The sequence below is a fragment of the Zootoca vivipara genome, chromosome 8 (genome assembly GCF_963506605.1).
Source record: "Zootoca vivipara chromosome 8, rZooViv1.1, whole genome shotgun sequence".
NCBI classification, from domain to species: domain Eukaryota; kingdom Metazoa; phylum Chordata; class Lepidosauria; order Squamata; family Lacertidae; genus Zootoca; species Zootoca vivipara.
In genome coordinates, this window is record NC_083283.1 from 67,715,094 (window position 1) to 67,732,256 (window position 17,163).

General features: G+C 42.3%; 1 protein-coding gene across 1 annotated transcript in view; it reads right to left on the reverse strand.

Moving 5' to 3' along the window:
• Nucleotides 1–8,621: 8,621 nt before the first annotated feature.
• Nucleotides 8,622–17,163, reverse strand: part of LOC118089956 (glutamate decarboxylase 1-like) — a 34,549-nt gene continuing 26,007 nt past the window's right edge. Inside the window, exons 12-15 of the mRNA XM_035125163.2 lie at nucleotides 16,591–16,740; nucleotides 15,365–15,472; nucleotides 11,528–11,617; nucleotides 8,622–10,199 (exon numbers count right to left, since the gene is read on the reverse strand). Of these exons, the coding sequence (XP_034981054.1) occupies nucleotides 10,026–10,199; nucleotides 11,528–11,617; nucleotides 15,365–15,472; nucleotides 16,591–16,740 (522 nt within the window). The 3' untranslated portion in view covers nucleotides 8,622–10,025. The remainder of the gene's footprint in view (nucleotides 10,200–11,527; nucleotides 11,618–15,364; nucleotides 15,473–16,590; nucleotides 16,741–17,163) is intronic.

The window sequence follows — 17,163 nt, forward strand, 5'->3', positions numbered from 1 at the left end:
GTGGGTCCTGATTCACAATTGAAGAAGACAATTGTTCTAGTACACGCCTTCAATTCATATGGGGCAATGGTGTGGCCTGTTTCAGTTTCCCAAGATTTAAGGTAGGGGACATGACTGAAGGTGCCAGGGATGGAATCTGGGACCTTCTGCTTGTCAGGCGGGCCAACTCTATTTGATATTTGTTTGAAGGGGGCCTAGTTCAGAGTGCATTCAAGCTTCAGCACCCAGCTCCACTGGAGTGCTGGGCCTCCTCTAGAGCAGTGTTTCCCAACCTTGTGCCTCCAGATGTTTTGGGACTACAACTCCCATCATCCCTAGCTAGCAAGACCAGTGGTCAGGAATGATGGGAGTTGTAGTCCCAAAACATCTGGAGGCACAAGGATGGGAAACACTGCTCTAGAGGATGTGATGTCACACACATGCGATGGGGTCTCAGTCCTCAGTCATGGGGGCAACTGACTGTACCTATGAGACTGTACCACACAGGTCTCGCCGAAGGGAAGTTGGATAGCAAGTGGTAGACAAACTGTCTTCCTCACCTCTTCCTCACCAATGTAACCCCGAGAAGCTTCCAAGGATCCTCCCAGTTCCCCGGCAGAGTCTGAAAAAAGGACCTGCTGTAGTGTATATCTCTCTCTCACACACGCTGTGAGAACTTAGGAAAAAATGATTTGCGTACCTGTTCCCACACATAGTCATCTGCATGTCTATCGGCATGGTTAGTATTTTGAAAAGCAGAAAGGAAAAGTTGCTCAATAGTGCATTTATCAATATGAATAGCCTTAGCAAGCAATAGCAAAATTCATTCCAGTAATTTATCTGCCTGCATCAATGACCATTGACTGCTTGGAAAATCAAGATCAATATGAATGATAGATTTTCAGTGCCATTCCTATGAACATATATTAATAAGCACAGCACAGAAATGATTCTTGACCCTGTGGCATAAAGGACAGATACTCAATAGCCCCATGTCCTTGCCCAGAATGAACCCTGTACTTGGATTATGCTAATTAAAAACTAAACAAACTGCTGAGGTTTCGTATAATTAAGAGATGGAACAAGGCCATAAACAGCTTGTGGGTGATTTAGAGTTGGAGCCTTTTGATAACGGCAACAAATTGTTTCGGCCAACCTAAACCTCCTCTCTGTGCATTATTTATTTCACTGATCTGGAAGACAAGGGAATACATTGCAACAAGGGTGGTTTGAAAGTGATGTGCATAGACCCAGGAAACAAAAGCATTACTGGGGTATAAGCAAGTATTGACATGGCTGAAATGAGAGAAAGGTGAGCTCTCAATAGGCCCCATTAAGTAACTGGGAAGTCACCTGGGTTCAAGAGAGGGAGAGAGCATGATCAGAAGAACTCAGAAGAAATCTGAGAATTTGGAAAAATTACCTTCCCCATTAGGAAAGGTTCGATTAACAAAAGTGTGCTGTTGACAAATTCAAGGCTGTGCTAATGGGGTCAGTTTCCCGTATCCTACTTGGATTCTCCTCCCCATTCCTAGCATCTTTTTCATTGCCTCGGTGCAAATACTTTTGCTCTATTACAGAGATTTCCAAACTGTGGCTCACAGGAGGGCTCTGCAAGCTTCATACAGATGGTTCAGGGCCGGTCTGTGGATTTGTGGTCGAAAACACCTATCACATTAAATGTTCCTATTGGTTTTTAATTGTATTTTTATGGCAGATATTGTTTCTTCTATTATTTCATTATAATTTGAATTTGATGGCATCGGAATGCAATACAGTATTATAAGAAATAAAAGGAGTGATTAAAAAGAAACGAGGGTTACTACGACGGGCACATAAATTATTCAGTGGCCTTCCAAGATCCTCAGCAGTCCTCAAGTGGTCCATCGGGGTGAAGGAAGTTTGGGGAACACCAGTCTCTTAAATTTCATTCAGCAAAATTGAAAGCAACACGATGGCCAGAAACAATTACAGTATAGAAAACGTTATGAAATAATGCAAAAACATCAAAACTATCAAACTGAAGTCTCTGCCAATTAGTTCATAATCAATTCAATTAGTTACATAATCGCATGAGCACTGTTCCAGAGTATTTTTCATTCCCATGCATATTATATCACTTCAAAAAAAGATTGGTTAATGAAGAAATTACACATACTTCTACTTACGAGTGTTTGTTGAACTACCGGTAATTGGCTGATGAAGAAACAGTAGTTGCTATCCGGAAACACTGCTCAGCTGAGTTCAGAGTTGGACATCGGAACTGGACATTTGCCAATTATACAAAGCTTTACAAGCTTGATCTCCGCCGGGTAAAGTCTGGCACCATGACTTATTCAAAGACTTTCAGAGACTTTAGTTTGATAGTTTTGATGTTTTGCATTACTGTATTTCACAAAGTTTTCTATACTGTAATTGTTTTCGGCCATCGTGTTGCTTTCGATTTTGCTGAGTCGTATTTTGCAACACAGGGGTTTGTTTGTTTGTTTACTCTTAAATTTCGTTGGCAGAGAAAAAGACACTGCAGGGGCTAAATTGGAACATGGTGGGAGAACCACATCCTTTAAGGTTCTTCACAGGTGTGTTGGGGTGTGTTCATGACCATTGGTCCACAACTCACAGACTGCTCCGGTGCTCTGCCCTCACTGAATGTAACAGGAAAACTGATTACAGGTAGGTAGCCGTGTTGGTCTGAGTCGAAGCAAAATAAAAAAATTCCTTCAGTAGCACCTTAAAGACCAACTAAGTTTTTATTTTGGTATGAGCTTTCGTGTGCATGCACACGAAAGCTCATACCAAAATAAAAACTTAGTTGGTCTTTAAGGTGCTACTGGAGGAAAACTGATGTTATTGTGTTGTGTGTTAACAGAGCAGTGTATTCAAATGGAGGGATCCACAGAGGGACTGGATCATCTCATGCTGTGTCTATTTTGCCAAGGTGACACTGGCTTTGCATTTGCCCTGCCAAGCTCATAAAATTGCAGCAAAATAGACACATGTAACTTTCACCCATCATAGTAAATGGTGGTGCCTGCCTTCATGGAAGTTATTTAAGGGAAAGAGTTACATTCCTTTGGAAACTAAGGTGGAACTAAATAAGCCATTGGCTGACTGATAACACAGGGCTTTGGTTGAGCAAAAGGGCTGACGGATATCCCTCACTCCCATTTGTGTGTTCAGTTTCCCCAGAAGTGAGTGCTGTCACAGCACCACCAATGCTCTCATGCTTAAGTTAGTTATTGTGGGCTAGCTGTGCCACCTGGTGTTAAAGTCTGAGAGCTGCAGGGATGTGTTTGCCATGGCTCTCGTAAATTATGGTATACTGTACGTACGGAGACCTTTCACTTAGGCTGTGTTGTGTTGGTCTGGGGATGCGGGTGGCGCTGTGATCTAAACCACTGAGCCTCTTGGGCTTGCCGATCAGAAGGTCCCTTTCTCTGCCCCTGGGGATGGCTCAGGATGCTTTGAGGCTCAAGGAAAAACAGAAAATGGATAAAGGAGGATACACACAGGGAGGTGGTGGACAGAAGGTCAAGGGCCCTGTGTGAGAGACAGAGTAGAGAGGATCCCTTAGGGTGGGAGGCTGAGGGAAAGGGACAAGGCTCCTAGGTAAGAGCTAGGCAAGTTCACTCTTCCGTGTGCAGAATAAAGATACAAAGACCTTGGTATTACTATATTCTTTTCCGCCTTTGTCTTCGTCTTTCTTTTCTTCTTTTTCTCTTTTCCGCTTTCTCCCCTAACTTTCTTCTTTAGATTCTTTGGCGATCACTCGTAGCCGAGTAAGATTGTCTTCCATAAACACGATTGTCTTCCATAAACACGATCTTAACAATTGGACTGTAGAGGCCAATTCTGTATCCACACGTCCTTCCACAGCGGGGACATTGGTTTCCAGGCGGGAGTTGATCACGGTGTGGATTTGCCAAGCGTGCCTTCCTCTTAGCACGTTTCTCCCTTGCGTCCTGAGATCGAGTTTCTTCAAAGCCCATGACACCTTTGGTAAAGGCGGTTCTCCAACTGGAGCGCTCGCAGACCAGTGTTAGTTAGGCTTCCATTGTATTTTAAGTGGGAAACTTTCAAGGAAAACATGGTTTCGAAAAAGGAAATAAAATGCTACATAAACACACCCAGCCACCACGACCCACTCCTCCACAGCTCCTCTGCTGCTGTTACCCCCCTCTGGGTGGCAGGGGGCCAGTGGGCAGGCAGAAACAGGCAGATGGGGGGTAGAAAGAAGCAGTGGGGACAGCTAAGAAGGGCAGGAGTTAGTGAGCAGTGCATGCCTCAGAGGCTGGATCTGCCACTGCTCCCAGCTGTCTGTGGCCTGTCACCCTGAGGCAACTGCCTCATCACACTTCATGGGCAGCTCAGCCCTCTTGGAATGACCTGCACAAGCAAGTTCAAATCTACATCTGAGTCAGTACAGGATTCCAATTTAGGAGGGTAGCAATTTCATTGTTGCCTGGTTCTGTCCCATACCACACTCGCCAAAAGGGTTGCCCTCACCTGCTGGTAATGTTATCATGGTTTTATTTTAATGGTAGCTGTCCTCTCTGCTTTTCACCCATCTTCTCAGTTCCTATGCGGAAAGTAAAATGGGCCGCCAACCCCGTTGCCTTGTCAAAGAAGGAGGTCTATGAGTGATCTGTATTCGACGCAAATCACTAAGGTGCCTGGGCGCCAATTCATTATAGCTAAAATTATGTCTTACTCAAAAATGGGTGGCATTTTAAATGATATTCTTAACACTTTCCCCTCATGCCAAGGTCTTTACAGGATAGCTTGTCTTTATCTCGCTGACCTTTGGTTACTTAGTGCGGTTTTTATGTTCAGTAATTGGACGTGCCAATTAGCTACCTATTTAAGGATAAAGGCTATATTTAAAATGAGTCTGGAAATGCTGAAATGCTTCCCTCGGCAAGGGAAAAATGGCTGAAAGGCCATTCGAAATGAATGCACTTGTCAGTGCTAGCAAATAAGGGTTCTGTCTGCCACTGATGCTGAATTTGCCCCAGTTTATCAAGCTGTTTCATAGCTGATTTGCCCAACTGAGGGAAGTGGGGAGGTGTTTCAGAGAGAGAACACCTGAAATCAGCTGGATAGCTCGGTTGGTTAGAGCTTGGTTGCTGATAACACCAAGGTCGCAGGTTCGATCCCCATAAAGGACAGTTGCATGTTCATGCATTGCAGAGGGCCGGACCATATAATCCTCAGGGTCCCTTCCAACTCTATGATTCTGTGAGTTTACCATGAGCCCCCCAGATTCCCCTCCACTCTCAAATGCCATGCAACCCACTGCAGGACCAAACTTTCAACAAGGACAATGTTTGGCTCAAATTGCGGGCGACAGGTGCTTAGAAATAAGAGAGGGAGCCAAATTGCCCTTCCTCTTTCACATTTCTGAGGGAGAATTTTGAGGGTGGAGCAAAACTCATGAGCACCCCTCATAGGTTGTATTCAATGTCAGCCTTATCCAGAGTTAGGAGGTATCAGTGAGCCTGTTGATTTCAGTTTCCCTCTGTTTCTCATTTTCCCCCCATCTTAAAATCTGTTCTTCACATTTCCACCATCAGTGTGATTATTATTATTTCTTAAAAAAGAAAAAAAGTCATCTTGAAAATTCATCAGCATTTTAGTTCAAAGTTTAAATGAGGGTTTTCTTTTATTCAACCTATATGTATCCCACTTTCAGGGGGATGATTTAAATGAGCAACTAAAATGTTAAAGGGTAGGAATGCAAGCCTGTTATACAAACACACTCATCAGGGAGCCATGATGTGAAATGGTTTCCTAAGGTGACATTTTTAGCCACACAACCCGGGGAAGTAGGCTAAATTGAGAGCCAGTGACAAGGACAGCAAGGACATCCAGGAGCTAAAAAAAAAAAGTGTGTGTCGAGTAGTGGTTAGAGTGTCAGATTGAGGAGATCCAGATTCAAATCCCTGCTGATTGGTGACCTTGGGCCTACCTTGCAAGCTGCTTATGAAGATAAAATGGAGAAGGGGCCCATTTTTTATTCTAACAAATAAAGGGGGGGTATAAATGCAATCAACAGTGAGAAGCTATTTGAACCCTGGGAGTTCCTCATCCAATCCTACCCCCTTATCAATTGCAACATAAGTGACCCTCAACTGGCAAAAGATTCCAGGTAAGTGTCCCTTGACAGCTTGCAGTCTTCAAACTAAACTGAAAATTGCCCCAATCTAGTGTTGCAATACGTCTGTAATTTCCCTGATGTAAGGGCATCCCAGGCATCTGGGTGGAAATCGCTGAAATGTCTGGGAAAATCCAGGTGTATGGCAGCCCATGTCGATAGTGTAGATTTTTGTGAATTTCATTAAAAATAGCTTCTTTCTCTCTTTTTTGAGATTTCGCCAAGAAAAGCTCAACACGTTTTTTGTCTGGATTTTCCCTTTTTGAAATATGGCAACCCTACTCAATCATTTATCTTTCCATCATTTAAACAGACGAGCAGAGTTGAACAGAAGTAGAGCATCCTCTCCCCTCTCTAGTGTGATATGTGCTTTATAGCTGAAAAATAGCTTAGGGTGTATCAAGCTTTTGTTCCAAAAGCCGCTGCAGATGGGATTTCTTTTCAGAGAAAGGAGGTTCTGCCATTATACTAGCAAGCTGCGACAAGCAGGTAGGACATAAAATACTCACAAGGTGCTTATTATTGTGACTACCTGTGAACTGCATGTTGCAAGCAAGCTCATTAGAGTTGATCTTTTACTGTAGACAGAATGCAGAACCCCACTTTCAAACTCTATGCAGCTCGTCGCAGAGTGCCCCCATCCATTTCTTTTGAAAAGCGAACAAGGGAACAATACGTTAAAATGCACTTTATAGACAAATAAAAGGAACGCCTGGATCAGCAGAATGTGTTGGGCTTCTGTTTAATTTGTGGCCCCAAGGCTCCACCATTTATTACAGCAGAGTAGGCTGATCTCCAGTCATCAACCTGACTCCTATTATGGTTTAAGGCAGGGATGGGGACCACAAAGGAGGGCACCCTGTTGGTTCTCCTGGATTTCTCACTGGGTTTTGATACCGCTAACTGGGTTACCACAAAGGGATGGAACTACAGTAGATGGGGGGGGGGGAGCACAGTGGTTCTCGAGAGCTGAACTCATTCCCGAGAGATGGGATTGAGAAGATGGTGCTGTAACTACAGATCAAATATCACAGATACAACTTCCATATCACTTCGAACCTAATACGTTTTGATGGAGCCCATTCACACATCCAGCTTCAAGTTATCAGGTCACCTGGCATTGATAAATAAAATTATATAGGTGAACAAATTAATTTATACATGAATATGGGCCTATATGCCAACAAAGGTGTTGAAGAAGAATATGGGCCCAATTCACCCAATGGTTACAATATACAAAGTTTAGTTTTCCAGCTTGCATGTAGCTTCAGTAACTTACATTTTATTTCCTTGTTTTTTGACAGAGACAAAAGGGTTAACTTGGAGAAGTGTCAGATAAAAGAAACGTTCTTGTGTTAATGGTAATTTTATAGCTGTGGGATGATTATTTTCTTAATAAGACTGGGGAAAATCTAGTGTGTGTGAAGCTTCATAGCCCTTCAAAAATATATATGTATGCTGAGTTACATGAGGCTATTTCTTTTGGGGACTCTTAATATCTAAGAGTTAGGTGCTCTTAACAAATGTGATAAGCAGAACATTAGAAATAGTATATACTAACCTATGTTAGACAAATTAAATCAGGATTGGAATATATGTTGTTGGGGAAAGTGATATGCACACCCCTTGAGGTTTGGATAGGCAGTTAATGCTTCTATAATCATTGAGAGCATTCATAAAATTTGAACCGAGGTGTTTTATAACACATAGCACAGATGTGAAAATATATGGGTGAGTCATTATTGTTCAGAGAAGTTTCATAAGACCATAAAAGAGCTGCCCAAGGGAAGGATGCATCACCTGTGAGAATGGAACGAGACTCAGGGAAGCCATAAAAACTCATCCTCAATTTATTTTATGCCTCATACATGCAGGGAAGATTCTCCCCTCAGATCGTTGCTAGTGATTCAGCAAGGACTTCTGCAGTATCACGAGTCCTTTTGCAGTATCAGCAAGATTACCCAGCTTGAGTCCTCCTGCTGTATCTGCAATCCTTCTGATCCCACTCAAATGTGAAGAATCACATAATCTAGTACAGCCAAGGGAGCCCATCGTAAGGGACTGAGCTGGCTGATCACCACCTCTCTTAAGAACCCAACACCCAAGTTATACTGAGTCAGACCACTGACCAATTTAGTCCACTCATGATTACTCCAACTGGTAGTAGGGCTCCGATTCTTCATGTCAAACCAAGCAAGTGGGAGGTATGTGAATAGGGCCTGCTGATGTGTTAAAATGTGTTTAAGAATAGCCATGCTGGACACCAATTTGAAGCACGGAGTACCTTTCTAGTTAAAATCACCCTATGAAGCTGACTTGGGTCTGTTCTGGTTCCATTCCTGAACTGCTAGATCCCCCTGAGGTCCGCACTGAACCAGCAGAAGAACCAAGTAATTTTGGAACCAAAAATGGGCAGCTCTGGCTGCCTTGTCTCCCTGCTGGAGGGATAGGATTCCTGGCCTTCAATTACATGTTCCACACTCTTACCTAGCTAACACCAAATGAACAGGACACATACCTAGATGAAAACAAGAACCCTCCTCTGTCTTAACATGCATATTTCACGTACATAATTCATAGAAATCAACCATGTTTTACATAACTGGGAAATCACTTGTGCGTTTATTAATTTATTTAGCATTCATAATACAATGGCAATATTTTCTGCAATGCTGTTCATCATATTCTGGATTATGTACATTAAATCCATATAACTTCATCTAATAATCTATTACTCTGTGCTTATTGAGATCCCTGTCAATGTCCCTGATAGTAATGCCCCTTTTCAACACAACACAAATATAATTTCCTAATAAATATTAAGGATTTATTCAGACATCAAAAAATAAAAATAATAATAATCATCCCTATGGATCTAACAGGCAGAAGAAAGAAATGTGTATTTTTGACCTCTTGTGATGCTTGATTTGCTTAGGGCTGCCATCATATAATAAGGCAGGCTTGTACCTGTTGGTCCATTGTGCCCTGGTACATTTGGTTCAAATCAAAGGCAATGAAAAGTGCACCGTAATTTTGTGTGTCTCGATCTATCTGCCTAGACTTGGGCCTATTAATTCTATGAAAATGATACATGGACTCCTCTTGTCTGCATAAGGAAAACAGCATCCCAAATCTGAGAATTAGGATTTAACAGACAAAACCTAAGGGAGCAATATCCTCTGCACAAGAAGCTGGTGTAAAGCAAGCTGGTGTGAGTTAAGCTGATGTAAAGAAAGCTACGCCACATCCAAACTCCATTCAACAGCATGGCTACTGCTGGCAGAGCTAGCCTGGCAGAGGGAAAACAAACCTTTTATATAGTGTTTGAGTTACATCAGCTTTGGGGCAGGTTGCAAAGCCACATGACTGAGCTGCCAAAGCCTGGGGTCCAGCTTAAGTTACATCTCTCTTGCCACACACCCTTTTCACAGACCTTAAAGGTAAAGGGGCCCCTGACCATCAGGTCCAGTCGTGTCCGACTCTGGGGTTGCGGCGCTCATCTCACTCTATAGGCCGAGGGAGCCGGCGTTTGTCCGCAGACAGCTTCCAGGTCATGTGGCCAGCATGACAAAGCTGGCCTTATGACAGACCTTATGCAAGCTTAAAATTCACCACCTAAAAAGTGCTGATATTGTTAGACACATGGAAGCCAGAGATGCAGGATATCTACTAGTCTACCATCTACCCACCCCTTCCTTAAATGCTATATTAATAGATCTTGTATTTGAAGATAGTTTTAAAGATGAGCAGCTTCTAACCACAGTTTGTTCCTATTTTGAAGAGCCTCAATATTGCACCCAAGGTCATCAGAACAACAGTGACAAAACTTTAAACAGGATCCACTACACCAATGAAATGTTGGTCCCCACTTTTTGAGATTTATGGCCAGCTGTCACAAATCCTTCCCAAGCCTCTCAATTTCTTCCAAGAGAAAATCAACATCTGATTTCTTGGTTGCTGGGTTAGAGAAGACCATTCTGAAAAAATTCACGTGGTTTCTGTGAGGCTGATAACTAACCATTGTAGTACCTTCTTCTATCATCCTCGCTTTTATCTTTGGAGCAACCTAGACATGGATATATATTAAAAAGTTGCAATTATGTTCTGGAATAATTTAGGGACTAGTTCCATGAATAGGCAGTAGCAATGGTCTGGATTTGTAGCAGAGTAGATACGGTACTGTAATGTTTGGATTTAAAGAAAGGATGGAACTCATTGGACATGTTAAAAAAGAGATTTATCATGTGCTTTTGATATTTGGCAGGCATCCTCTCTGAATTCAGTATACCTGGAGGAGCGTCTCCACCCCCATCGTTCAGCTCAGACACTGAGATCCAGCGCTGAGGGCCTTCTGGCGGTTCCCTCACTGCAATAAGTGAGGTTACAGGGAACAAGGCAGAAGGCCTTCTCGGTAGTGGGGCCCACCCTGTGAATCGCCCTCCCATCAGATGTCAAGGAAATAGTCAGTCCAACTGACTTTTAGAAGACATCTGAAGACAACCCTGTTTAGGGAAGTTTTTAATGTTTGATGTTTTATCGTGTTTTTAATACCCTGTTGGGAGCCACCCAGAGTGGCTGGGGAAACCCAGATGGGCAGGGTATAAATAAATAAATAAATAAATAAATAAATAAATAAATAAATACTAATAATAAATTGTTTTAGATGACAGCTGAACACCTTTTTTCAGCAAACGTGTAATCTATTGAACTATTTTTGTTTCCAAAGTTGTACTGGTTTCTCAATGCTTTGAACAATAGCTATTTTATGTATATGTGGGTTTTTGCTGTGTTTTAGGTACAATTTTACTACATATGCCTCTTAAGAGAGCTCTTTAATTCAGCAGTTTATAAATTTCTCTAAATAAAATAAATACAAGTATTGGAAACAAATGCCAAGAAAGGGCTTATACATTATGAGAAAATTATGAATAGCCCTTTTTAAAGGGTATCTAGCCACTGGAGCTGTAGTATGATTGGCTAAAACATCCAAAGATGTAATAAGCACAACAGCTAGGACACTCTCAGGACTAAGCCATGGGCAGCAGCAGAAGGGAAACAATCTCCAGGAATCAGCAGCCAAGATTTTCAGGGTTGAAGAACATACCAAAACACATTTAAATATGTGCTTTAAGAGAACTGTGGCTTTATATTCCTGAGAGGCTTTCCCCCTAAAATTGCAGATTGATGTGGAAATGCAACAGAATGGAATTATGGATAAAAAAATATGCAAAACTGCCACAGACTAGAAATGGACATGTTTTCCCATCCCTAGTTCTGGTGTGTAGATGAAAGAAATTGGGGTCTGAAACAGATCTTCACAACAACAGCATTGGTGTTCCTATTTCTGCACACACTTTCCATGACTGACAAAAAGGTTTGCATGAGAAATTCTACCTGATGCAGTCTTTTCTCTCTCTCTGGTCCCTTTGGGATCTTTCGAAGGCTGGGTGGGATGTACCAGAAACACACATTGGTGAGTTCAGGCTTAGACAAACAAAATAAAATACAAATTACTAAATGCCAGTGTCTATCTGCAACAAATGTTTCCATTTATTAAACCCACCCAGGCAAATTCTAAACTTCACCATTCCTTTTCAGCAATTTCTCTAGTGCAATTCACTCACAAATGCTTACTGTGTGTGAATGTGAAGCAAACCTAAGCCCAATGAGCTTTTAATATATAAAATATTTCATAAAGATTCCAGAATCTGAAGGAGAGAAACTTGGTTTTCACGATTTCCTTGCACAAAATTAACATGGAAGTCAATGTTTAGTAAGACTCAATTATATAAAAAGTCCTGGAGATCTTTCATAATCTAGTTGGCAGTTGCAAAATGATCATTACTCAAAAAAAGCCCTACAAGAGTCAGTTGTATGTTACTGTGAAATCTAAATTCATCCCAATATGATATAAGCCTGGTCTCTGGGAAAGAGATGGCTTTAAAAAGTGAAAATAAATCATTTAAATGTACCAAAACCCCAGGTGAGACCAGATTTATTAGCAAATACGTCACACAAATAGTTCGATAAAATCAGTTTGTCAAATGACAACTGTCAGCACTCTTAGTACAAAGTCTGAAAAGTCAGAATTCTAATTTATACAAAAGTATTCATTTATTTGTTGCATTTATAGTCCACCTTTCCTTCAAGGAGCTCAATGTGGATTATGTAGATCTTGCCATTTTATCCTCACCACAACCTTGTGAGGTAGCTTAGGCTGAGAGTCAGTGACTGGCCCAAGGTCGCTCAAATTCAGTCATGAATAAGGTCTCAGCCAAGAATAAACTCAACCAAGACATACATTTCAATTGAATTTGTGGGTCCGAGCATGAAATGCGTCGACATTCAAAGCTCAGAGGGGAAACTGGTAGTTTCTATTGACAAAGAAAGCAGATGGTACCTTGGACAGCTCCCAGAGACCCTACTAAGGCTGCTGCAATAGATACCATCTCTGCAGGGAGCTAGAACCCAGTGAAGCTCAATGAAGCTTTATATATAGGCTAACCCAGGCATCCCCAAACTTCGGCCCTCCAGATGTTTTGGACTACAATCCCCGTCATCCCTGACCACTGGTCCTGTTAGCTAGGGATCGTGGGAGTTGTAGGCCAAAACATCTGGAGGGCTGCAGTTTGGGGATGCTTGGGCTAACCAGTAATAAAGCTCTGCCTCCCTGAAGGAGCTGGCTGGCTGGATAAAAAGGCCCTCAACTTATCATCTTCTACTCCTTGACCTCTGCGAAGCTAGAGAGACAGAGATAACATAGGAGATTCATCCTTTGAATAAGTTTCTCCCATCAATGAAGTGGCTTGAACCTCATCCACATCAGAGTCTTCTTCTATGAACTGCAAAGGTTGTGGGTTACGACAGGCTGAATTCACTGCAACCCTAATTTGCTGTTGAATTTGCCATACTTGAAGTCTAACTTTCAGACATTGGGTTGCAAACAGTGGTGGCTTTGTGTCGTTGAAAGTGTTTCCACTTGCCTCAAAGCAAGAGACCATATTTTCACCACTGCCCTGTTCCAATTGCAGCCCTGTGTGCTCTGTTTTGCACTGCCCCCCCCCCGAGACATCAGGAGAAGCTTTTGAGGGTTGGCAACAGGCATTGGGCTGGAGGGATTGGCAACCATCAGGCCTTGTGAAAGCACTTGCTAGTGTAAAATCTCCATTGGACACAATCAAATATACTGAAAGGATGGACAGTTTTCATTTGACAGACAGATTTCATTGAACTGTTTCTGTGATATATTGATTAATAAATGATTCCAGTTGTCAATGTGGATCCAATCTTGGCCAGTTACAGTCATCACACTTAGGACACTGGTTCATCTAAATTGTTTATTTTCACCCTTAAAGGCGTCTCTTTTCCCCAGACTAGGCTTACATCAAATTGGGAGGAAACAGGGTTTCAGCATAGCACGTCTGGGCACAAATGAAACTCATGCAGCAACATCCCATAAGAACCACACATATTTGGTGGCAGAGCGTATCCTCTTCTCACAGTATCTTAGCATTATATATTTTACACCCACCGGCTAGAATCACAAAGCCTCTCTGTTACTTTTACTATCTCTTTGGTTCTTACTGAGCATCATTTCCTAGCATGGTTTTTCTTCTTCTTCTGGGATATTGTGTAAAACAGATGAAAGCTCCTTCAGATACTTACATCTTTATTAAGCATTTTATGCATTAATAGCTCAGGGAAATCAGTGAGGTTACCTTGGGTTCATATCTACACACAGTACAAGTATCTGCATACATTGCAGAAGAAAACTTGCTGGAAGTATTTTATTGATCATCACAATCCAACACTATCTGAAGCAATAATCTGTGGCTCATAGATCTTTTTTGAAAAAAAAGCTGAGAAGCTTTGCATCTAATTTACTTATTTTGCCTAATTTATTTGGCTTCTACTTATCATAGGCATGCCGTGTGAGGCATTCCAACTTCATAGATCACTGGAAATTCTATTGAGTTCCACATAGCCTGGAAATATCCATTTTTTCCCTTTCTCTTCAAAAATGAAAACAGCTCAGCATTTGATTACATTAACTCAGACCAATTTTTGTGATTTTTTTTTTAAAAAACCTATGTTTTTGTAGATCAGGAGTGGGGAACCTGTAGCACTCTGGATATTGTTATACTGCTAGGGTTGCCATATTTTGAAGAGCAACAAAGAGGACACATTTGCCGTCTTCTACTTTTAACTATGGATCTCTATGATGACTCTCATCATGGAAAAGAGGATGTGTCCTGGAAAAAGAGGACATATGGCAACCCTATTAGACTCCAACACCCAGCATGACCAATGGTCAGGGAAAGTGGCAGTTGTAGCCCAACATCTGGAGGATCACAGGTTTCCAATCCTTTGATTGATTGATTGATTGATTGACAGCACAGAGACATTGATTATCACTTCTCCACTTTGCCAAAACCCCAACATGATGTACAAAGTTTAAATATACTTTTTGAAACAATCACTTGAATGGAATTGCCTCGTACACAGAGTCATGTACATGGCCAGATGAGTGGGACTTAATAAACAAAATGGCTCTGGAAAACAGGAAACAGAAGTAACTCAAAGAGCACATGCCACAAGCTAGAGGCAGTCACTCCTGTTGGGTTGTGTGTTAGTCTGTTTGTTTATCAGTAATAATTAAATTTGTATACCACTCTTCATCCATAGATCTCAGTGCGGTTCACAACATAAAATTACAAAATTATATATATCTATATCTATATATCCAATAATTCCCCCCCCCTCCCACAACACACTTAAAAGGGCATCAGACGTTAATCAGCCAAAGGCCTGGTTGAAGAGGAACATTTTTGCATTACACCAAAAGTGTGTAAGGAAGGTGCCAGGTGAGCCTCCTTGGGGAGAGCATTCCACAAATGGGGAACCACTGCAGAAAAGGCCTGTTCTCATGTTGCCACCCTCCTGACCTCTCATGGAGGAGGCAAATCAAGAAGGGCATCAAAAGATGATCTCAGGGTCTGGGTAGGTTGAAAGAGAGAAAGGGGGGGATCCATGAAGTATTGCAGTCCTGAGCCTAACCAAACCAATCCATACACAAAAGCTGAGCTTCTGTGGCAATTTATACCCTGGGATTTCAAAGGGATCTCTCATTTTGAAAAGAGGACCTCTGTAGTATCTGGGACCTGTTGTTTTTAGAGTCAGGATGCCAGGCCAATGCCTAATCCAGTAGTACTATCTTTGTTCAATACTTGCCTCGGCATCAAACACAAGCTCATAGTTCTTTCTTGCCTTCAGTTCCTTGTAAAGGTATTCTGCAAGTTCTAGAAATCTGTTGATAAGCTTTTCAAATCCTCGTGTGCCCTGTAAGATATCAGTGGAGGGAAAGAGACAAAGTGAGAGAGTTCACCTTGCATCTAGACTGTATCATATTATTTAAAGGATGGAAAGGCCAGTAAATCTAGCCTCCTGGACACTCACAGGTCAGCCTACAAAAATCAGGTGTCAGTAGGCTACAAGTATAGCAGAAATCCAGAACAAATCTGCAGCCCTTCAGATGTTGCTGGACTCCAGCTGCCATTGGCCCTAGTCAACATGCCCAATGGTCAATAATTGTAGGAACTGTAGTCCAGGTATATTTAGAGGGCTACAGGTTCTCCATCTCTGAATTGGACAATATGTGCACTGCCTACAGGGAAGAGCTGAAACTCAAAGGTAGTGCAACTGCTTTGCATGCAGAAGGTCCCAGGTTCATCTCTGGCATCTCCAGGTGGGGCCATCTTAAACCCTGGAGAGCCACCTCCAGCCATTAGTGAGCTTGATGGACCAAGCCTCTGCATGAAGTCACAGAATCATAGAATTGTAGAGTTGGAAAGAGTCCCAAGGGTGATCTAGTGCAATCCCATGTGGCACAGGAATCACAACTAAAGAATCCCTGGCAGATGGCCATCCAACCTCTGTTTAAAAACTTGCAGTGAAGGGGTCAACCACCTTCCAAGGTAGTCCATTCCATTGTAGGAAGTCCTTCCTAATGTTTAGCCAGATTCTGTAATTTGAATCCACTGGTTCAGTTTCTACCCTCTGGAGCAGAAGAAAACATGTCCTTTAGAATATCCCTCAAAAACTAATGCATCACTCTGTGGCAGATGTTTCTCAGCAGGTGCACCCAGTGCTATTTTTCTACAAAAAGAGATGCCTGAACTCACCATGAACACCTCCCTTGTTCTCTTAGATTGGCAACGGTGCCCACCTAAGAGGTGCCAGAACTGAGTTCCAGCTGAAAAAAGCCCTGGGTGCATCAATATAGAAGAGCTTTGTGGGTTTGTCAACCTCACTTTACCTGTAGTTCCCCTGCTCTCCCTTCCTCTCCCTCGCTTCCATGGCTTCGGATTCATCTTTTCATGATGAATGTCATTGTTATGCAATTTATCTCAGCGACTTCCTCCCACGTGGGATTCTGATCCCTGGAAGATGTTTCCTACCTTAGCTCTCCACATTAGCCACAGCTTGAATACGTCAACATGCCGGCCACACTGGATTGCCTTGTCCCCAGTGTCGTAAGCTGTGTCATACTGTTTGTCTGGTTGGAAGAGATATCCGGCGCAGAGCTGATTACAGGCTTGGAGAAGACCCTAGCAGAAGGATAGAACTGTTAAGATAATGCTGCATTTGAAATCACCTTCACGTTTGAAACTATTCAGTGGCAGGAAGTAAACACAATTTATTGACATTTTAATGATTTTGTAGAACCTGCTTTGAGAGATTTGCCTGAACATGATATACATGTGTACAGGGAACGTAAAGAACTCTGCTGGAACAGACCTCTCTAATCACACCTGGCCCAGCATCCTGATCTCCACAACTGGGGGCTAAGGGAAGTCCACAAGCTGAGCATGATGACTGTGACAATTTTTTTTTGCACTGTTTGTTCTATCCTTTTCAAACCAACCCATCAAGGGTTAACTCAGACTCCAGGTTGAACTGACTGAACATTCCATGAGGGGCGGAGCGGCTGAACGTTTTAATAGAATGGGCAGCCGTTTTGTCAGTTGAGA